Source organism: Engystomops pustulosus, chromosome 1, assembly GCF_040894005.1.
Source record: "Engystomops pustulosus chromosome 1, aEngPut4.maternal, whole genome shotgun sequence".
In the NCBI taxonomy this organism is placed as follows: Eukaryota; Metazoa; Chordata; class Amphibia; order Anura; family Leptodactylidae; genus Engystomops; species Engystomops pustulosus.
This window is the reverse complement of record NC_092411.1, coordinates 70188961-70213204: the sequence shown is the minus strand read 5'-3', so window position 1 is coordinate 70213204 and position 24244 is coordinate 70188961. Positions and strand designations below refer to the sequence as shown.

Below are 24244 nucleotides of genomic sequence, written 5' to 3'. Positions count from 1 at the left end.
TTTTCTGGTGATTGTAGAGAAGCCTGGGCCAACCGGCTTTATTCCTGTGTCTTGGCGACAGGAACGGTTGGGATATAACCCCACCCAAGGGCGAGAAGATAGTCTCCACCCTTGAGTAAATATACTAAGTTAGTATTGTATTACTGTAGTAAGTGTTAAATTTGTCTTGTGTTCCCCCCCCCCCCCTTCCCTCTTCCCCCTTTTTTTTCTTTTTTTTTTCTTTTCTTCGTCTCTAATCTATTTCTTCTGCAAAAGATTATTTAGGACATCACAGAGGAAGACTAGACGCATCTCTCTCAACTACATTGAAATTACCTAAGGAGAGAGTTAACCGACCCTGCGACTGACTCCATTTCTCCACCCTACGTATAGACAAGGGCCGTCTACCACTAAATCCTGAATCAGGTAGCTTCTGTAGATTTTACACCTGGGACTAGGTTCTGTTACTCCCTGCACTATGGTTAACCTTCTCACACTCAATGTAAAGGGCCTGAACTCCCCTGCAAAGCGGAGATTACTGCTCAAGGAACTTAAGGTACATAAAGCAGACGTAGTATTCCTGCAGGAAACTCATTTTGACTCTAAAGGCACATTTGCCTTTGCCAGCCACTTATATCCTGTATCGTATGTAGCCTCACACGAAAGCAAGAAAGCGGGGGTGGCGATCCTTTTATCCACAACGTGCCCGATACAGGGGGTCTCGGCCGTGATAGACCCTATGGGTAGATTTATTGTCCTGAGAGGTACGCTCAATGGGAACCCCATCCATCTATGCAATGTATATGCTCCGAACTCCTCCCAAACACAATTTCTCAATAAGGTTCTGAACAAAATTTCTAAACTGCCATCAGCACCTTTACTGATAGGGGGAGACTTCAACCTCATTTTTTCTGAGAATATGGACAGACTAGCGTTAACAAATGCTCCCCCAAGTAGATCTCAAAAGGGTATGGCTAAGGCATTCCGTAAGGTGATAAGACGCTTTGCTTTGTATGACTTATGGCGGGTGTGTAGACCTAGGGACAAGGCATACACTTTCTTCTCACCGCCTCATGGCACCCACACCCGCATAGATTATTTTTTTGGGGATACCCAGATTTTACGCTCACTACAAGATGCGGAGGTGGGCTCCATTTCGTGGTCGGACCATGCGCCGTTGACACTGAAATTGAGAGATGATTTTCATCACTCACGCACGTGTCATTGGAGACTCAACGAAGCACTACTGAAAGCCCCGCACATTAAGGAAGCCCTAACTTTAGCGCTTACAGAATATTTTCGTTTCAATGTAGACTCGGTGCGTTTACAATCGACCCTATGGGAGGCACACAAGGCAGTGATAAGGGGGCATTTTATAGAACAGGGAGCTAGGACTAAAAAAGATAGGATGAAACAGGAATTAGAACTAAGGAAGGGCATAATAGCAGCGGAGGCTGATATGTATGCAAGGCCCTCTACTAGGAAACTGAGAAAATTGATAGAGCTACGGGAGTTGCTTAGGGAAGTCCAACTTAAGCAGGTGGAAAAATTGCTGACCTTTTCCAGGCAGCGATTCTATGAAAGGGGTAACAAAGCCCATACACTCCTAGCACGACAATTACAAGACAGGAGAACTCATCAGACCCCTCATGTCATCCGAAACAGTTCAGGAACCCTCCTACATGACCCAACAGAAATAGCAGGGCAATTCCACAAATTTTTTTCTAACCTGTACTCCCTACCAGATACTCTACCCCAAACAAATACAGAAAGGGAGGAACTTTTAAATGATTTCCTTGACTCCTGCTCTTTGCCCCGATTACCGACAGAAGCTGTCGAATTACTAAATGCCCCAATCACAACAGAGGAAATTGAAGGGGTAGTGACGGACCTACCCAATGGGAAGGCACCGGGACCAGATGGCCTGACATACCTTTATTATCAGACATTTTTACAAATCCTACTGCCCCATATGTCAAAGGTATTCAACGCCTATATGACAGACGAGACCCCTCCACAAACCGCGACCCACTCATTTATCACCCTGATCCCCAAGCCGGGTAAAGATCCGATGGACTGTGCGAGTTATAGGCCTATTGCTCTCCTTAATGCTGACCTTAAGATTTATACGAAAATCTTAGCTAACAGATTGATACAGTGGCTCCCACAACTGATCCATAAGGATCAAGTGGGGTTCATACCGGGCCGACAAGGGGGGGACAATACAAGGAGAGCAGTTGATCTCATAGACGCGGTGAATAAGATGGATCAGCAGGCCTTACTATTGAGCCTAGATGCAGAAAAGGCCTTTGACAGGCTTAACTGGTCCTTTATGTTACAGGTCCTAAAGCAGGTGGGAATGCGAGGGTCTTATCTGCAGGCTATACAAGGACTATATACGAACCCATCGGCATCCATAAAATTACCACACGCCTCGTCCTTATCCATGCAAATCAGAAACGGGACGCGACAGGGTTGCCCCCTATCCCCCCTCCTTTTTGTCTTATGTATAGAGCCGTTAGCTGCCATAATTCGTAAAGACCCAGACATACAGGGCATTCACATTAAAAACAAAGAATTTAAACTGTCATTGTTTGCAGACGATATTCTCCTAACTCTGACAAGACCATTGATATCCCTACCTAACCTATCAGCCAGATTGCAGCAATTTGGTACGCTTTCAGGATACAAGGTAAACCAGTCCAAAACGGAAGCTCTGCCCATCAACATACCCGAGGATACAGTAAAGTTGTTGAAATCTAATTACAAATACTCATGGAAAACAGCCACGTTAAAATACCTGGGAATAAATCTCACCCCATCCTATAAAACATTGTATGAACAAAACTTCCCAGAGCTGATTAGGGAGATCCGAGAGTTGCTAAACAGGTGGAATAATTTACCTCTATCTCTCTTTGGCAGAATAGCCTCTGTCAAAATGACAATACTACCCAAAATAATGTATCTCTTTGAAGTTCTCCCAATCCCAGTACCCATGAGTGTTCTCAAATCGCTACAAGCCTCTCTCATCCGCTTCGTGTGGGCACAGAAGCGACATCGCGTGGCTAAATCTATCCTGCTTTCTCATAAGTCTAAGGGAGGGTTGTCCATGCCTGACTTGATCAAGTATTATTGGGCGGCGCATCTAAGGCGCATCCCAGCATGGTCACAGCTCTGGGCCTACTCAAAGTGGATGGAGATTGAAAAATTATGGTTGGCCCCTTACCATCCTAATTCATTCCTGTGGTCTCAGAGGCTCTCTCCACCCTCCACACCGACATTAGGTCCAATTGCATTTACACTCAGCATATGGAACATCTGTAAAGCCAAATTTCCGCTTGCGTCGCAGGTCTCTCCAATGCAATCCTTTCTCCACACTCCAGCAACCGAAGAGTTCATGACAGGGGCAGCAGTGAAACCGTGGCATGAAAAAGGCCTGTTCCGCTTGGCAGATATAGTGGACCACATGACCCTAAAAATTCTACCCTTTGAAACACTCCGAGAAAAGTATAATATCCCGCAATCCTCCCACTATCATTATCTACAAATACGCCACTATTTACAAATCATGAGTAAGTCAGATAGGGTCTCCAAACCCACAGAATTTGAACGTATATGCAAAACATCAACTCATACGGCAGGATTAATATCTGCAATATACTTGCTGTTACAGCATCCTGATCCGGAAGTTCCCCCTTCTCACTCATATATGAAAAAATGGGAATTGATAGTGGGAAGCCCAATTTCATTGGGGACCTGGCAAAGAGTTTGGCAATATGCGGCCCAAACATCACTATGTACAGCCTACAAGGAGAACCAATATAAACTACTGCTCCATTGGTACCATACCCCCGCTGTCTTGCATCAAATATTCCCTAATGTTTCAGATAGATGTTGGAGATGTGGGCTAGAGAGGGGTACTCTACAGCACATTTTCTGGACATGCACTCTTATACAGCCATTCTGGGAAGGTGTAGGGAAGCTGATTAAGGATGTCCTTGCAATAGAGGTTCCCCTGAATCCGCTGTTCTACTTGCTGAATGTTACTGACTTCCCAGTGGCTAAAGCTACCAGAAAGCTTTGTCTACACATTCTCACCGCTGCTCGCTGCTTGATTGCACAGCACTGGAAAAAACAAAGCCCTCCAACTCATACCCACCTATTAGCAAGGGTTAGGGAAGTAAGAAGTATGGAGACTATGACAGCCTCCATGAATAACCAAGCGGATCTCTTTACTAAAGTGTGGAGTCCTTGGGACTTGTATTGGGCTTCTATTATCTGAGACCACTACCCCTCCCATCCCCTATTCCTTCCCGGATGTGTCTGTTTTGTGTTCGTGATGTTTTATGTCTTATTATGGGCAGAAAGCCCCACAACAGTTGCTAGTTAACTCTTCAATGTTCAAAAAAGGGACTAGTTCAATCCTTTTATTGCTCAAATGTCTGTATTGCACTTATTATTGTATTTGAATGGTACAGATTAGAAATGACACATAACCTGTAAATGTTTGTATCTTTAATATGTTTAAAATAAAAACACAGTTAAAAAAAAAAAAAAAAAAAAATGACTTCCACCAATGTTTACCAACCAACCTTAGGCCGCGGTCACACGTACCGCTAGGCGTCCATCATAACGCGACGCTAGCGCACAGGGGGAGGTCTTCGGCCCGAACGCACATGCGTTTCCAGGGAAACGCATGCGATTGTTAAGCCGATCGCATGCGTTTCTCTGGAAACGCATGTGCGTTTGGGCCGAGGACCTCCCCCTGTGCGCTAGTGTCGCGTTATGAACGGATGCCTAGCGGTACGTGTGACCGCGGCCTCAGGGAACTGGAGAGGATCTGCAAGGAAGAGGCAGAGGATCCCCAAACCCAGGTGTGAAAAACTATTTGCATCATTTCCAAGAAGACTCATGGCTTTACTAGCTCAAAAGCTGCTTACTCAATAGTGAGCAAAGGGGCTGAATAGATAAGACCATGTGATATTTCAGTTTTTCTTGTTTAGCAACAAAATCCTGGGTGAAAACCTCTTCCACGGTGCTCTGGACCTCAGACTGGGCCGAAGGTTCAACCTACAACAAGACAATGACCCTAAGCACACAGCTAAAATAACAAAGAAGAGGCTTCAGAACATCTCTGTGAGCTTCTCTGATTGGCCCAGCCAGAGACTGACCTGAACCCAATTGAGCATCTCTGGAGAGCCTTGAAAATGACTTCCACCAATGTTTACCAACCAACCTTAGGCCGCGGTCACACGTACCGCTAGGCGTCCGTCATAACGCGACGCTAGCGCACAGGGGGAGGTCTTCGGCCCGAACGCACATGCGTTTCCAGGGAAACGCATGCGAATGTTAAGCCGATCGCATGCGTTTCTCTGGAAACGCATGTGCGTTTGGGCCGAGGACCTCCCCCTGTGCGCTAGCGTCACGTTATGAACGGATGCCTAGCGGTACGTGTGACCGCGGCCTCAGGGAACTGGAGAGGATCTGCAAGGAAGAGGCAGAGGATCCCCAAACCCAGGTGTGAAAAACTATTTGCATCATTTCCAAGAAGACTCATGGCTTTACTAGCTCAAAAGCTGCTTACTCAATAGTGAGCAAAGGGGCTGAATAGATAAGACCATGTGATATTTCAGTTTTTCTTGTTTAGCAACAAAATCAACATTTCTGTTTTTTTTCTGGGGTGCAGAGTGTACATTAAAGAGCCAACAAAATATTTTTTTTCATCTTACCAATTGGCTGCAATGAAACAAAGTGTCAACATTTTAAAGGTGTCTGAATACTTTGTGTGCCCACTGTACCTGTCACAGCCACGAAAAGACACACTTACTGTGCCATCCATCAGAAACAAGTCTGACATAATCTTCTATCACATGAAGGAAGGTTTTTTTTCAATTGTTCATCATTCCATTATTATAAAAGGGCTCAGTGAAGCTTTGCAGTCAGATTTTCCCATAAAGTCTCTTTCAACCATTCAACTCTCACTTATAAATAAACTATTGTCAAAACACAGGGACGTCATTGTTCTTATCAGAGCAACATTATCTGCTTATCCCAGCTCATCAATTATTATCACTGGGCTTTTTATTATGTGAAATTAGATCCAGCCCCAGACTTTCACAGCACAGCACTTTTAAAGCTTCCTCTAAATGCAGTCTCTTATTATTATATTATATATTATAAACTTATGGTAACAGGACAATGAATAATAATTAATAACCTAAAACTCTTTTGTATGTGATTGGGTTAAATAATTAGGATTGATTCTTGGCAAAAAAACAATACAAATACAGTTACATTCAACCCAAAACTAAGACTGGGAACAACTGAGTAGTTGTAGGGCACCATCGCTTGGGGTGAACTAAACTAAGTTAGTTTTGTTATGTTAGTGCATTTGGGACAATTAGAATGTGATTGGTTTTTAGCTCAACCACTGTAAGTCTTCAGAATTATAATATAAGTTATGTGCCAAACACAAAACATTAAAATTAGCACAGACATGCCCTATTTAGCATTTAACACTTTCATAAATATGATGCAGTTTATGGCTGTCTACAGTAGTATAGAAGGCTACCTGCATTATTGCACCCATGGTCCATTGTTTGTGGACAATGTACAGCTTGGGCATTCTGCTTATACACAATTCTGTGGAAACCACTGTCATGTGTGTGAGCCCATAGAAATACATGGGACTATGTGACATCCGTTGAAACAAAAGGTAGCACATGGCCCAAAACTACATTTGTGAACAGGTAGGGTTACACTGTATTAGTATATCTACCACGTAAAAATGAAGCCCTATGTTTAATGTATGTGGTAAGAAAAGCTGTGAATGTATATGTTTCAAGTAACTATGGATCTCAATGGAGGATAAAATTGATATTTAGTCAGAATGGTTTACATGGGCTTTAGAGTATGTTTGCAGTCCAGGGGGGTTATACTGCATATTTTAGAGTAATATTGCTTGTGTCATGGTTCAGGAGAAATGGCTGCAGTGCACATTTATAAAGGATAAGAGGCAGATCCCCCCTGGTCAGCTCACTGCTTCATGTAAATTGTCATTCTTGTAACATGTAGCACATGGGTTCATTCATTAACCAGGCACTATACCACAGTTTCTAAAACATCTCTTAGCTAAAGGCTTTAAAGCATAGGGTAGACTGATTAATATTTAGTGCAATAAGGATCATGTTTAACTTGTGATGCTTAGGTGGCTGTGAAAGCATCTGATGCGAGTCCCAGGCAGCAGGAATGTCATTCTAGGCTCCAACTTGTGAAGTGTCTGAGCTCCTTTCTAGCTCTACACAGAAAGTAATCAGATCAGTTGCTTCACTGCACTTAGATGATTGCTTTACCTCCCAAAGGCTGAGTAAATGTTTGGCTAAAGGGAATAGTCAAATCTTCTAAGACTTTCCCAGTAGGTGATGTAAAATTCAAGTAGTTTAGACCAAAGCAGATTGAATTTCGCACATCCCTCCCATAAACAGACAGAGACCTCGACTGCTTTCTCTATGGACAGATGAACAACCACAGTCCCAACAACAGTTAGTTCATTTTACCAAACCCAGAATTGGTGAATTTTACCATTTGCAGATTAAGGATGGATTCTAACCCTGGTGTGTCGTTGGCTTTTTTGTATAAAAATGATCCATTTTATTCCCTTTGCCTCTCGGACTTAATGACTGCTCCACAACATGTAACCAACCAGTTTCTGAAGGAGCAAAGAAATCTGACAGAGGTAAGTGATTTACCTACATATATATCTGTGCAATCTACAATAACAAGCGTGGAGGATTAGAAACTTTATAATTTTGAGATTTCTTCTTTTTGCTAACATTTCAACTAAATATTTTGAAATTGTATTTTTTTCTTGGTGAGCAAAATGGGCCATATAGTGCAGTATAGTACAATATATATTGCTACTGAAGAGGCTGTTGAACACCAACAGGAAAACGGGGGTGAGGTCAATGGGCCACCGACCCCAAGCCACCCAAAAGAGCAATACACATACAGGAACAAAGATACAATCTTTGATTGTATCTTTGTTCCTGTATGAAGAGGCTGTTGGTCAGCCCTGCCATGTTACCTAGGAAATCACGTATCTAGGATTGCATGTTATGCGAAATGTTAATAAATACTACCTGCTAGCGTTAGTTCATCAGTGGACTAGGGCATGGTTGAAACTTTTTTCTTCCTTCCCAGATGAACCTAGTTAAATTGACCCTTAAATTCTTACTGCAGTTCCCAACTTACATACCATGCCACTTTTTCCAGAAACTGCACAGTTTTGTGGCCTCTTTCATCTGAGGAGCTAGAGAGAAGGGTGGCCCGACTTTAAATTCTACTATTGGTCAGCCCAACTTTCCCACTTCTCATGGATGATCCAGCTGTAGAGGGCACGCTCCATGGTGCTCTTTATCCATCCATACTTGGACCTGTTTGCTTCCCCTGGGCACCTTCTTTTTCAGGGTGGCGGTGTAGCATGGGGGACTATTCCACTGCTACACCAGCTTCTCCTGTTGTGGAGTACAGTCCATTTCACTCCACTACCATCTTTGATTCATTTACATCTTATGGCATAACCCAGCTCTTCCTGAACTTACTTCGGTTCCCAATGGGGTTAGTTGAAAATTCTCAGGAGTCATGCAGGATATCTATGTGGGAGGTATACTTCTCTATTTCTAACAGCTGACGGATGCTTATGCATTACCTAACTCCTTTCACCTGCCATACATTCAGCTCTGACGCCCTATAAACATGCATTTGTTAGGTGACCAGTTGGTAGATAACTAATTTCCTATACATCCGCTTCTCCTAGAAGCCCCTCGGAAAACTCTAACTTCCTGTTTGTATAGTGAATTACTGTCACCTGGCATTAAACAGGCCTCTGCTCTGAGAGGGTGAGATGGGACTGCTGATGGATGAGGAGTAGAACATTGCCCTTTCTATACCCTATCTAGCGTCACTTGGGGATCATATTTATCGCAATCGTATATTCTGCGTGGAGCATATCTGAAAACAACTAAAATTAGTAAGTTTTGACCAGATCTGGAACATTTCTTCATCTGGTGGTCCTGTTCTGTTGTTAAGGGATCTTGGGAGCAGATATGTAAGTCGATCGTTGACATGGTGGCTCAGTGGTTAAAATTACAGATTGCAGCGCTGGGGTCCTGGGTTCAAGTCCCATCCAGGTCAACATCTGTAGAGTTTGTATGTTCTCTCCATGTTTGCGTGAGTTTCCTCCAGGTCCTCCGGTTTCCTCCCACACTCTATAAAATACTGGTAGGTTGATTAGATTTTGAGCCCCATGGGGCTATATAAATAAAGGAATCATTATTATTAGCTGTCCCAGATGACCTCAAGGTGTGCCTACTCCTGGTGGACATGAAACAATTCCAACCTGTCATGGAAAGGACCTTCCATATTGAGGCCTATACTGTGCTAAAAGTAGGGTTGGACTGGCCCACCGATTGACTAGTGAATTCACCAGTGGGCCCCAACACCTAGCACAATGGCAGAGGCCACTATCAATATCGGAGAAGTGCTCTTTTGTGCAGTGAGCACTTTCTGCTCACTACACAAGTGCTGAGGGAGAAGGGGGTGGTGATCCAGTGTAACAGCCTGTAAAGCCAAATCACAGAGGAGCTAGGGTAGCTACTCAGTCTCATTAACATAAAAGTTGATTTTAGAAGGAAGGAAGCCATGGATAACAATTATAAAAAGATTACCACAGTCACAGTGCCTAGATCTATGGGGATGTGTCCCTGGTTTATCATAATAGATTTTTATGGTAGATTTCCTTTAAATAACATTTATTGTTGATTGAGAAATTCAGAGCAATATAGTTGGGAGCACAGATTCATACCGTACCTTTTTAAACAGTTTTTGGTTAGGCAACGTAAATATAAAACAGCTTTTATAACCTTATAAAACAGGTTCCTATTGTTCTGCTCCTATATGCATCTCCATAGTAACAGACTACAAACACGCTGTGTAGTCAAATCTTATTGTCGTGCTACCTGCGATATGCTGCCTACTTTTTGAATGCCCTTTATATTGACATTAGGAGCAATAGGCACAAAGCAATAAGATTTTTTTATTTTTTTTTGCCAAAAGTGAATGATTATGTTATGACTTATTTTAAATGCAATTTGGAAATGTTTACACGGCCTTTAAAACATCTTCCTATGGATGAGATATACACAAGCAATAGAAATGTCTAATCTTGCTATGCTTACAGCAATTCTCTGTGTTTCCTTTGATTTTTTGAGCTACTGTGTAAGAGATTTAGTTATACTTTGGTAACATTTGATGTTATGATCAGAAGCTGGGTCTGAATTACAGCTTCTTGTATGGGAAGCTACAGACGAGTCAAACAAGTGACTTCACCGGATTAAGCAGTCCGACATTAATACTAGTTCCTGATACTGCTGGGGTCTTCCTGTTTACTTTTTGTTATATATCGGAAGTGCTTTGATACTGTGACTTCAACAAGTAACTGTGATTTTCTCATTCATCCCAGAACTTACTACACACCTGTTATGTTGAAGAAGTTTGGGACTTTTACATATGACCTTTGATTTAGGTGTCATGCACCTAAATCCTTTCCTTTGTCTAGTCCTGCCATAAAGTATCTCCTTTTTAATGCAAATGGTCTTATACTAAAATTCACAATTTCAGAATTCTCATATGTTTCAGGAGAATTTTCTGATATTGTGATTATTTTTAATTTATTCTCTTTTATGCATTTAAAATAGTAACCACAACAAAAAAGTCCCCTAGCATTCCTGAAATGACAATGGTTGCAACACTGTAGTTGTGGACCTACTGTGTCCCTGAACTTTTTTAAATGTACTGTTTTAAATGTACTGAAAACTGATGCGTTTTTGCATGTTTACCATGCGTTTGGCTGGTTTGAATACATTATTCTTCATTTGTAGAAATTTAAGCAGCTGTGAAAATGTTAATACAGCTTATTATGCTTCCAACAATGAAGAAAAAATGGATTCAATCCAGCCAAAATCATGGTTATAATATACATGTGTTTTCAGTGTGTTTAAAAATGCACCAAGATGAACCAAGAACGGACCCTAGGGTGTTACCTAAGTGGCCCCTGGGTTTTTACCCTTAAATTCCTTAACAAGGATCTGGACCACGAGGTTGCTACCCCTTACCACATTAAGGACAGACCTTTTTTGCATTTTTTTTCCTGCTCAAATATATTTTTTTAATTTTTTATTTGTCATGGGCATATGAGGGCTTGTTTTTTGCAGCAAGATTTGTATTTTCCAATGGGTTAATTTTTATTGTAAAAATAGCATAATGATTCAAATTTATTAACTCTTTCCTGCAACCGTACAGAATAAAACAGCTATTTTGCCGCTTGTTTTTTTTACTTAAAACATTCACGCAGTTCACTGTACAGTATAGCAAACAATATATAATTATTCTATAGGTCAGTACGTTTAAGGAGATACCAATCATGTACAGGTTTTCTTTTATTTTACTACTTTAGCAAATAAAAAAAACTTTTGAAGGAAACCGCATTTGCCTAAGGCCCCTTTCACACTTGCGTTTTTCACGTGCGTTTCCTGCACGTGCTTTTGACGCGCAGAACTTGCATTGCACTCTGACCTATTGTAATCAATGGGTCTTTTCAGACTTGCATTTATTTCACGCGCACAAGCGAGTTTTTTTTAACGCGCGTTTAAATCTCGACATGCTCTACTTTTGCAAGTCACGCGCGTGAAAAACGCACCATACAAGTCTATGGAGATGCATCAAAAACGCATTGCACTCTGAGACACTTGTAAGTGCAATGCAAGTGCAATGCGTTTTTCACGCATCAATTGCCATAGAAAAGATAGAGCTCAGTCCTGAGTCCATTTCATGCGCATTTTCTGCGCGTGAAAAACGCGTTGAAATTGCATTGAAATTGCATCAAAAACGCGCGTGAAAAACTGAGACACTGAACAAACTCTGACTGAAAACTGATTGCACTCTGATGCAAAATGTGCGTTTTTCACTGACCAAACCCTGATCGCACCCTGATCTGACGTGAAATGCAACGCAAGTGTGGAAGGGGCCTTAGTGTCACCATATTTGGAGAGCTGTAACTTTTTTATTCCTCAATCAAAACAGGGTTATTAGGGCTTTTTTTTATTGTGGGAAGAGGTAACGGTTAGATTGGTAAGTATAGGGTACATCTGACGTTTTGATTGCTTTCTATTACATACTTTTGGGAAGTAGTAAGCACTAATATGGCATTTTTTTATTTTTATACCCCTAACACACAGATGTTCCTGAATACAGTTTTTATTTCCCACCATCCTCCATTATTTACACCTATGTTATGACGTTCTCACTCAAATTCTATCATTGTGCGGCTAATACATTGGCGCTAAAATCTAAAAGTGACTTTTATTATCTCATTAGCTTGGTTTATGGATATATAGTTATTTATTTGGGTGACCATTGTGTAAGGGAGAAAACAATTATAGATCTGTGTGACGCTCAGTGCAATTTTCTGCAAAAATAGTTTGGTGTCCCCTGTGGATATAACAATATAATGTTTTGATGAATATACACATGTGGGTTATGTATGATCTCCTAACATCTTGCTGTTTTAGGAAACTATGTTTTCTTTATATAAGTATCTGGATTTGTACATATTTTAGAAGAAATTTTTAATTTTCATGCAATTTATATATTTTTGAACACATTTGTGGATAGCAACCAAATATGTCACGGTTTTTGTTTTAGCATTTTAGGGAGTGTAAATTCTTGATGGTTGTGTATGTGGTATATATAAATCTGCTCACTTTGTGTTATTATTTTTAAATCCCTATTTGTGCATAAACCTCCACTTCGATTTGAGTTTTATGTAAACACCTACATTATCAGGGCATTTTCAATGCACTTTTTGTTTAATAATTTGTGTTTGTCACAAAGTTACATGAGGGTGGTCAAATGTTAATTGCGAAATGCATCGCCTGGTTGTCTGCTTTTTAAAAAATATATAGCTTTTTACGGGTGCTTTACTTTTTAATCTATATATATATATATATATATATATATTATATATAATTTATTTTTAGTTTTTTTTTCTATAAGTAGATATTTACCGTACTTCAGTTTTATTGGTATTATGATGATTTATTCATGTGAACATATTAATATGAGGCATTTGTGAACACACTACACATGTCCATCTATTACATTTAGGAGATGTGAAGGTAAATATTTTCTGTATGGAGCACATTTCTTGCCATCAAAGTCAAATTTTAAGTATTTTTTATAAAATGTTTCAGTTTGAATCAAAATTACATGAAGGTGCCTATGTCTATAAACTCTTTAATGCAATTTTGAAAATGGGACAAGTGTCTGATTTCAGAAAATATGTGGTTTGCTGGGTTTTCTTTAATTCTTTTTGCTGTAATTTTGATTTTATTTGTAAACGTCAAAATTGTAAAAATTGCTCTGGCCAATAACGGGACAAAATATACAGACATACTGGGCAGTGAAAGGGTTAATACCTCTTGGTTGAATTCCCAGGTGAATATGCTTATCATCTGCCTCCTGTCTATATCTCTATCTGTCTGGTTATCTATCTCCTTTAATCTGACCATTTATATATCTCGGTTTTTCTCTATTTATCAATCAATCTTCTCTCTTCTACTGTATTTATCTCTCATATCTACTGTACATATCATCTACTTCATAGTTCTGCACCTAGAAATCTCTATCATCTTTCATATTTTTCTTCTATCAGTAAAATTATAGTTAATAATTCCTTTACATACAAACTCTTTGCAGATGTTGATCAGCGCTGCAAGGCTGTAGTGCTAACCACTGAGCCACCGTGCTGCCCATCAATCTCCCTATCATCTATCTCCTATAAAATTCTCCCATATTACAGATTGTTTTACCATACTAAAGGGAGCCTCTTACTGACTTTGACTGGTCATAAAATTGTTTTATTTTGGGGCCCCGCTTTTGGTTTTGCCCAGGGCCCCACTTGGTCTAGAACCGGCCCTGAGTTAGCGGATGTTATTAAAATTGAGGATGTGATTTTATTGAACCATAAAATTGAGGATGTGAGATGACAAGTATTAAATCTGTTGTTTCCATGTTTTAAAGTCACTGAAGAGGATAGATCACTGCCAGCTGAGCAGAATGGCACAATTAAATGAAGAAAAGAAGCAGTTTACATCACTGATGAGGAGGAGATTGGCCCCCAGAGCCTGTCGCCTTTCTACACTGGAAGAAGACAGAAAAACCAGGAGTATGTCTACAATTAACTTTTCAGATCTGTCATCTGTCAAGACAAGCACACAAAGTTTTGACACAATGTCAACAGCATCCAGATACAGAAAAGAACAATCAGGATCCAGGACAACTTGTAATACTGAATGGTACAATGGCAAAGGTCATATGAAAGTAAGTACAGTGGTCTGATAATATAGCTAGATTTGTAGTAAGTGTATGTATATTATTCAGTTCTACAGAAGATTTCAAATTATACAGCATCTGTTTCAGAATCACTTGCTAACAAATAAAACTTAAAATTAGGGCAGAGTACTATAGAATCAGCACATTATCACAGGGATATTCCTGAAAAGCATACATGAATGGAAGTCAAGGCTATACAAACAGTGAAGTATAAAGGGAACCTGTCACCAGATTTTCACTAATAAGCCTAATAACAAGCTCCCATAGAACTATACTAACTTGTGCCCTGTTTTTAGCTAAAAATGTATAGTTCCTATCCCCAGAAAATGAAGTTATTAAGCTTACTTGGCACCAAGCCTGAAAGAGCAGGGTGTCCCAAAAGCGTGTCCTATGCATGTAAGGCATTGCGTCTCTCACCTCATGCCTGCTCCCCCCCCCCTCCCTATGATTCACAAAGATGGGGTGTCTAACTTGTTGTGACTGGACAACCCCTTTAAAGGGGTCTGTCCGACACTTTGTTTTCGCGATCTGTGGAGGTCTCAGCACTGAGACCCCAACTGAGGAAGTTGGGCCCTAACATTTAGTTTGTGGGAAAACCCCTTTAAGTGCAGCCATGTGTCACATACTGTGACTAGTGGTAGAATTAAGAGATATTACCGTAAAAATACTCATCAAAAACAAACATTGCCTTTTATTTATGGTTCAATAAACTTTATTGCAAGCGAGCGAGAAGCCTACAAGTCAGGCACATGTTCGGGTCGCAGCCCCATATTTAGCTATGACAAAGAATCATAATCAAGTAGGACTCAAGCTCAGCCAAGCAAGTATGAACGTATCTAACATTAACTAAACATCTAGAAGTGGAAAAATAAGGGGGGTAGGGAAAAAAAAGGGAGGGGGAGGAAAAAGGGGAAGGGGGAGACAAGAAACATTGCCTTTTATTTAAATGATGTTCACTGGTTTCCTCCATTATCTTGTTTTCTTCAGGAATCCCAGTATTTCTTTGTCACTCTGCTACCAGCTGTAAGGGATCAGCATGGAAGGACGCCTAAACTAACAAGAAGTGAGAGATGTTTCTCTGCCCTCCATTCAGAAAATATCGGCAAAACCATTTCTCGCACAGCTCAAAGGGTCAAATAGTAGGCTGAAGGAAATCCAATCACATATTTATGCCTTCATAGCGGGTACAGTAAACAATACACAGAATAAAATGCTGTTATCTAATATCATAATTACCATGTAATTCTCCCATTATCTTATACTGAAGTTAGTGTACATAGACTGATAACACCTGCTCCAATATAAAGCACAGTCTGTCCAATTCTGGCTTGTTCTCAAGAACACTACTGCCATGATTGGGTATCTTGAGATTGGGATTTTAGTGTCCACGGATCTAAATCTAGCACAACACAAGCTTCGACATAGATAATATCAATGTAAAACCAATTTGACATGCTTTGTGCAGTGCTGCGTAATCAGTGTGCGCTATGTAAATAAAGGATTATTATTCTTTAGTATATCAATACGAAGGTTAATGTATAAAAAAGAATAGTAATCTAAGCCTGGCTGCACATGAATGTGTTCAGTCCATGGAAACACAACCCATTCCACAGGACCGGAGACAGGAGACCTTGCATCATAGTGAAATAGTCCTCGTCTGCCAGTGGAATAGCAGTGACCAACTGTAAACATGATTACAGTGTTGCTACAGTTTTGCGGGGAAGGGGAATTCTGTGCATTATACTTCACTATGACACACTGGGGCAGATTTATCAAGCAGTCTGAAAGTCAGAATATTTCCAGTTGCCCATGGCAACCAATCACAGCTCAGCTTTCATTTCACCAGTGCTCATGAATATTTTAAAGGGGAGCTGTGATTGGTTGCCATGGGCAATTGGAAATATTCTGACTTTCAGACTGCTTGATAAATATGCACCACTGTGTTTGGCCATGGGATCTGACCAGCACACAGACTGAGCTGGTTTGTATTCAGCTGCTCCAAGACTGGGGACACACATAACCATTTCACATTAAAATTTGCCCCCCTACCAAAGTTATACCATCCCGGGTCATTCACAGTAGGATAAAGCCACCTACTTGCACACCACTTTCTTAATGTAATCTGTTGTCTGCAGAGCATCTTTGTGGATTTTTACATGGGATGATGATCATCTGAATGTTTGTACCTGATCATTGTCTTATCTAAATAAACTTTTGTTGATTGCGTCTTTAATGTGGGAATAAAATGAGAATTGGTCACCAGTGTAAATGTCAACATGGATGCCCTGCCAGAAAACAATGCTAAGTCCACGTCATATCTCATGTATTACATCCCGTAGTGTTCAAGCGCACAAAATAAGGTATAATATAAATTTGAACCTATCTTGGAGCTGTCACCACAACCTGCAAAAATAGTGATTTGCGATGCAAGGAGTCCTAGCTTCCCTGCAGAACAAGAGTGTTGAAATGAAAACATAACTATGGTGTAGTGCTGTTATTACTGTATATGAGGAAGCTGAGACTCCATGCATCATATAGCACTAGAATGTTTTGAGTACTTTCCCTGGTCTGTGAAATCTGGCCCCCCCACACACACACACACATTTGTGTGTTTTAGTCCTTACTGTGTAGGAGGAAGGATCTGACTCATCATTCATTGACACCTCTCCCCCATATCGTACTACCTATTAACATACATTTGATGTTGTGAAAGTAACAACAGGGTTTGTTTGTAGTCTGTAACTATAGAAACACTGGTTTATGTAGAATATTATATAGAATATTTTTAACCATTTCAATAAAAATAGCACATTACCACCAACAGCGTAAATTAAAGGCGAGGAAGTTTTAGAAATGTTTTGTAAAAATCAGAAACCCGTTGTTGGAAAATATGAACATTATGTTTTTGTGGATAATATGTTTTAAAAAATATTTATTATATACAGATACAAGTTATAGGTTTCCATTTTTTTCTCATTCATTAATATTTATGAAGTGTATTTATGTCTATGCTTACTATTCAATAAGACTCCATAAACATGTTGTTATTTTGTTTTTATATATACAAAGATTGTGCATGTATAAATAACGGAAACAAATAAAAATATGACAAAGATGACTATTCTTCTGGAATATAACGTAGGCTCATGTATGGTTTAGTAATTATCCATTGACTCTGCTCTTTGACTTGTAATGGGCTGAATAGGATCACTTCCCGCGACTGAGGTGTCATTGTGTCGCTTTCTTTGTGACAAGTGATTTATAGTTTTCCTGTTGTTTGATACTCTGTTGTTAAAATATGATCTAGTGTTAATTATTAAAGAAGGTCCGAGGAGTTCATCTAAGTTTTGTTGTTGTAATATGCATAGCAACCAATCCTCTTCCTAAAACAAAGGTTTTAATTTCTTCTTCTTTGCCTTCATAACTGGTGGCAATGAGATCTTGAAGGCTGTCCTGTAAATAGATATCAGCATTTTGAGGTTAATTGAAACTTCATTTTAAACATAAATACATGTGTATTTTACTACAATTCTACACAATATTTTTTTTTATTTTAAGGTGTGTAATTTCCAATTAAAGGAAATCTACCATCATAAATCAAACATGATAGTACAAATACCTCTAGATGCCAAGCTCATGCGATTGAATGTACCTCAAACTGGTTCCCCAAAGGAAGTTTCCAAGATGCCTCTACTCACATCAGGTTTAGATTTATTAGGAAAAATTCAAGAGGTTGACTGGAACATCTTACCAACCTCAAGCAATAAGGTGGAAACATTTGACAGAATACAGGTGGGATGTAATGGTTACTGGAGGAAAACACATACTGTTTGATGTAGCTAAAGAACTAATTCACAAACTCTAGAATTCATACACCCTGTTCCCCTCATTTCCCTTTTGTTGGTCTCATGTCTATGATCTACCCCCTTCTTTGTTTTCTTTACTACATGAGCATCATATGCTGAGATATGCTTTCTTATCCTTGTTTCTTAACAATACTTATTTGATTACAGATTACCTTTTCCCTCCCTTAAAAATCCAAAAATGGGGAAGTGTTATGGTTATGGCCAGTGCACAAACCATAATTTGTGCCAAATGTAACATTTGTATGTTTAAATCTTTATGATGTACCTTGTATGCCATGTACCCTTCTCCACCAATTAAATACACACGCGCATAGATATATTATATAAATATAAAAAAAATATCAAACATGATAAACCAGGGACATTATTCATGGATCCAGGCACTGTGACTGTAGAAATCTTCTTATATTTTTTTATCCATGGTCTCCTTCTAAAATCAACTTTTGCTAATGATTCTCAAAGGCTACTGGGGCGGTTCCCAGAGCCCATCCGTGCTGGCAACCCCTCCAATCAAAGCCACTGCATACAACCATACAACCTGCTAGCTTGCGGACGAACATACGTCCTCCCATAGATGGCAATAGCCACACAGAGTGATACAGTGCCATATGCGTGCAGCACCGTACATGCGGAAAAGATAGGACATGTCCTATCTTTCCCCATGTGCATGGCCCGTATGCCGTGCATTTCTACGGAGTGCACCGGACGTATGCCCGCCCGGCCATAGCCATACGGACATACGTTTGTCTAAATGCAGCCTAAGTGTGAGGCCAACAGCTCCCAAGTTGAACATAAAATTCTTGTTGTCAATTTCAATCACTCTTTGAAGATAAGTTTAGCCATATATCCAACAGGCTTACCAAAGAAGAATGAGCAAAGTAAACTCAAAATAAAGATTGCAATATATCAAATAGACACACACACACAAAAAAACAGATAGCATAGAAATCTTGTGTTTGTTCCCATGCCTGTTTTTTTTTTTACTGTGTGCATGCAGCATTTTTTTCCCCCCTCGGTCTGCACTTCTCACACCCGGACCCCAGACCTCCATAGAAATCATTGGGGGACATGTATCAGTTTTTTTTCCTTTGGTGTAAAGAGAATTTTTGACGGTCTTTTTTCGGCCTTATGTATGATCATGTCTTTTTTCTTGTGACACATGTTCAGTATTTCCTGTCCTGGCAGGCACAAACTTTGGCTTCTTTTTGACATGGACCCCTTCAAATGGACACAAATCATTTGAGGGGGTTACATGGTGGAGTGGACTACTACTACTGTCAATTTTGGATTTGAGGCAGTGTCCTGCATTTTTAAGCACTCTAGTCACACATCAGGGAGAGGACGACATAGGAGACTGCGGTTACACGTGGTGTTAAAGGCGAGTTCACACATTGCGTTTTCATTGCATTTTAAAGACATTACAACAGCTGAGGAGAGGTGATTTGCCCAATTACATTACTGTTAACATTTGCGTTTACAAAATGCACATATTAATGCAGTGTAAACAGTAATGTCATTAGGCAAATCACCTCTCCTCAGCTATTACAACATGTTTCAAAACACAATCAAAACACCACGGGTGACCTCACCCTTAGCAGTAACCAATAAATTTAAATGCAAAAATTTATTAATTTTAAAAATACTGATGCGCAGAATTTTAAACATTTAAGGCATGTGAAATAATTCTAATTTGCATGTTAAAACAGGGTCCATGAAAAAAAATTCCTTCCTTTGCACCTGCCCTGGACCAGGTGCAGATTTGCGCCTAGAAAGTCGCAAAAAAAGTGATACATAACTGAGAAGGCGCATGGAACATCTGGTAAATAAAGATACATAAGGAAGACTGCACAAGGTGGAGACAAAGGTGTACTGGAAAAACGACAGCAGAAGTCGCAAAAGCTACAAAAGTTGAAAAAAATGAGACAATTTAGCTAGCAGAAATAAAGATACATGTACCCCAATGGTACAGTCGTCATCAATATGTGGTCCATTTCTTCCTCAAATGTTGCCCTACTGGGGTGGGGGGGATTGTAGATACAATACGGACTGCACACAGATAACACGCGTCTGCATATTTTGCTGACACCCAACAGACACACCCTGGATGAATGAGCCCTTATTATCTAAGAAAAATAATAAATACATTTATCTGCCCTTGAATCATAATGTTTTACAGAAAATTTACGCTGGATATTGTGGAAAAAGTCATAGTACTTACTCGCAGGTTGTGCAGATTGGGCTAAAGTTACAGAAAACTGAAAGAGAGACAAGAGATAACATGGTCAAACTAGGCTACCTTTATCATTCAGCATTAGACACTTTTATAAATCTGCACTGTAAGACTGTCAAGCCTAAATTGTTAAAAAAAAAATGTAGACTCTTACTTGATAGACAGACAGAACAAACATAACCAATTTCTATGAGGTTGCGATGGCAGAAACACGCTGCCCTGTAATCCACATGAACAGGAGGAGGTAGATTCAGCTGGGACCTTTGATCTGGGTCAGGAAGGAAAACCCACTATTGAATAAAGAAAACGGACATTAAGCAAAGTGAAGGACATGGCATAACTTTAGTGTCAAAATTATTAGACTACAAAAATAAACATATTACTAACAAATCTAGTTTGACGTATAACGGATGATTTACACCCTACTAAATGTTAACAATTGAAAACAAAAGGATTGAGGTGCATCACAAAACTAATACACTGATTGTATGAGCCAGAGATAAAGAGGTAACAGACTGTGACAACGCTGGGTAAGCTGATTTGACATGACATCCGAGTTTCAGTCGGGGAAGCTGCTGTGTCATCTCAACAGTTTCATTTGGATAAGTAAGGCCCCTTCCACACTAGTGAGTGTGATGCGATGAACTCGCATCACACTCGCAACACAAGCTGCCGGGAACGCACGGCCCGAACGCTGCACCGCGGGAGTGAACTCAGCATGTCAGTTCACTCCCGCGGTGCAGCGTTCGGGCCGTGCGTTCCCGGCAGCTTGCGTTGCGAGTGTGATGCGAGTTCATCGCATCACACTCGCTAGTGTGGAAGGGGCCTTACTCAGACATCACAACAGTGTTTCACTAGGTAAACTGCTATGACATGTACAGTAATCCCCAGGCATTGGAAAAGTCCACAACCTCCTACGATAGTTGAGTGGGTTCAGGAGCTCGGTTTTATCCGGAGGATGGAAGAGCTGGTGGCCAACGATTCAGTAGACCCTAATAAGACGAACACAGCTTGGGCCTCATGGGATGTATTTCTGGACTCTCAGGGATTTCATGATCTCCTCCTGTCATAAATAAAACACGTAGTAGCTCTCCCAACCTTCAAAAACCTATCCCTTATGTGTGTGTCCCCCCCTTTTCTCCTCCCCTTTTTTACCCCTCCCCCCCCAATTTCCCTTTTCTTTATATTCATGTGAGTGTTTTTATTTCTTTTATGTTTATCTTTTTATTACCTTGTTCATGTTATAGCTGTTACTTTGCCCGAGATGGCAACGGGGGTTTTTACTCCTTGCGGACTTATCCTTCAACTCTCCCCCCATATGAGCATATGATCTTTGTTGCGTCTGACCCTGCGTGGTCAGGTTTACTATGCCATCTCCTGTTTGTACTGATTCTTGTAATGTTTTCCCAATAAATGTTGAATATACCTAAACTGCTATGACATAACAACCAAGTTTCTGTAAGGTAAAATTGTTGGGACACCTTTTTTTTTCCAACCGTAAAAAAAAGGAATATTATCTGCCATGTAACTAATTAAGCCCCATGCACCCGACTGTATCCTCATCTGAGCGTAGCACAAGGCTGGGTGCAGAAGATTGGGGGGGTGGGATACACCTCTCCTCTCCACAATGACAGGTCACAATGTGGTGGGACGCAGGGCACTTACTGTGCCATGACCGGGTGCCAAAAAACCACAATGGTGGCTGTGCGTGATCTGGTGGAGCCAGAATACAGCCATCATTACGATCAGTTGCATGGGTCCTTACAGTAATAAACACCACTAAATAATAGGGAAATAGCTTACCAATAAGTACTGCAGCAGGGAGTTTACTTGAGGTATCTTCAGATATAAACCTCCTGTTATGTCACAGGCCTGGAAAAAAAACACAACTGGAATTTACACACAAATCCAAAGTGTTCGTGCAGAAACCTGCAACGAGCCCTTCATAGATCTTTCTCTCGGTATAATTTAGTTTACCAAATCAATAACATGTACATATGTTGATTTACCGTATATACTCGAGTATAAGCCGAGACCCCTAATTTTACCACCAAAAACTGGGAAAACCTATTGACTCGAGTATAAGCCGAGGGTGTAGTATACAGCCAGCCAGCCCCTGTAGCATACAGCCTGTCCCATGAAGTATACAATCAGCCTGCCCAAAGAAGTATACAGCCTGCCCAAAGAAGTATACAGCCTGCCCTCAGTATGCCAAGCAAATAATAAAAAAATAAACTTAATACTCACACTCCAACGATACTCACCTTTGATACTTAGTGGCGGCTTCTCTTTTCTTTCTTCGGGGGTGTCGCCGCTGATGACGTCATTGGCGGCGACACCGCTGCATCATATTGTGCGCCCGCCGGCAGATCGCATAGACGTGACTGCCGGCAAGTGAAGATAGAAGCGAGAAGCAGGGCCGCCGCAGAGGATCGTGAGCCCGCGCCGAGGTTCCGAGTGCCGGAGGGTGAGATTTTTTTTTTTTATTATTATTGACTCATATATAAGCCGAGGTGAGGTTTTTCAGCACATTTTTTGTGCTGAAAATCTCGGCTTATACACGAGTATACACGGTAATAAACTGTCCGTTTGCTGTCCAGCCAATCACATTGTAGATATCAAAAGTGACAGATTTTTTTTTTTTTATAAGATGGTTTTAAAAACCTTCTCCATGGAGTTTTATTTTATGGATCCTGATTGCTGAACTCTGTGTAGTAGAGGAGGAGCTCTATTTTATTATAAAGTTGACTGTCTGTAATTATATGCCATCTATAATTAAATATCAGTAAAACAGATGTCTGCTAAATATTATTGATAAGAAAAAGCTTTATTATTATAACACTTATAATGACATAGTAGAGATGGTCCGTTATTGGTATTAGTCACATATGTGCACAGTACATGTAAACCCCTTGTGGATATGCAAGTGTAGCAATCCTTATTAACCTTGAAGATCTATTCTTATGATCATAGAGGCTCTAGAGCGGTCTGAGCCCCAGTGATTAGACATTTATTCCTTATCTTGTGCCTTCTGAATTATGTCTAATATCATACCTGCTGTAGAAGACCAGAATCTGCATCCAGTACACATGCATCAATAAGAATGTTCTGATAATCAGAAAAATAAAAGTAACAATTACTTTTAATAATTTAGAGATGGAGTAGTAAGTAGGTAAGTTACATCAGAAACTACTTAGACATGATGTGAAGTGCCCTCCCGTACATGGAAGTCAGCTGTAAGAGAAACAAGGGAGTACACAAAAATGAAAATACCTGTTTTTGAGCAGCAAATATGACATTCATGAAGTTCATGTACTGTAAAGCACTATCTTCCGCAGCTTTTATCACCTTAAAGAAAGATTAAAAAGGAGAGTCATGATGCTTGTCTATAAATCCAGACACATGCAACAAGCTGTATACTCACTAGTATCCTGGATTTCATTTCCTCTCCAGCTGTGCAGTCATAAAAGGATAAAACAAACTATATTAATAAAAAGATTACACATTATCAACTGCTACACACATTATAATAGATCCAGTAATACCTTTAGTTTCTTTGCTTATCCTATTAATATCTAGAACATTTATGATAAGGAAACAATATTACTTCAGGTAGATCCTTCTAGAAATTGTAACGTGACTGTAGTTCATAACTCTTCTACTTTTCACAGGACCCCCAACAATCATAACAATGTGAGTTCTGAAGTCTTCTCTATGAATC

The 24244-nt window shown here is 40.1% G+C and overlaps 1 protein-coding gene across 1 annotated transcript in view; it reads right to left on the bottom strand.

Moving 5' to 3' along the window:
* Nucleotides 1-17475: 17475 nt before the first annotated feature.
* Nucleotides 17476-24244, bottom strand: part of GTF2H3 (general transcription factor IIH subunit 3) — a 16882-nt gene continuing 10113 nt past the window's right edge. The window contains exons 6-13 of the mRNA XM_072144317.1: nt 24069-24098; nt 23948-23976; nt 23797-23871; nt 23578-23631; nt 22327-22395; nt 20678-20813; nt 20512-20548; nt 17476-17880 (exon numbers count right to left, since the gene is read on the bottom strand). Of these exons, the coding sequence (XP_072000418.1) occupies nt 17811-17880; nt 20512-20548; nt 20678-20813; nt 22327-22395; nt 23578-23631; nt 23797-23871; nt 23948-23976; nt 24069-24098 (500 nt within the window). The 3' untranslated portion in view covers nt 17476-17810. The remainder of the gene's footprint in view (nt 17881-20511; nt 20549-20677; nt 20814-22326; nt 22396-23577; nt 23632-23796; nt 23872-23947; nt 23977-24068; nt 24099-24244) is intronic.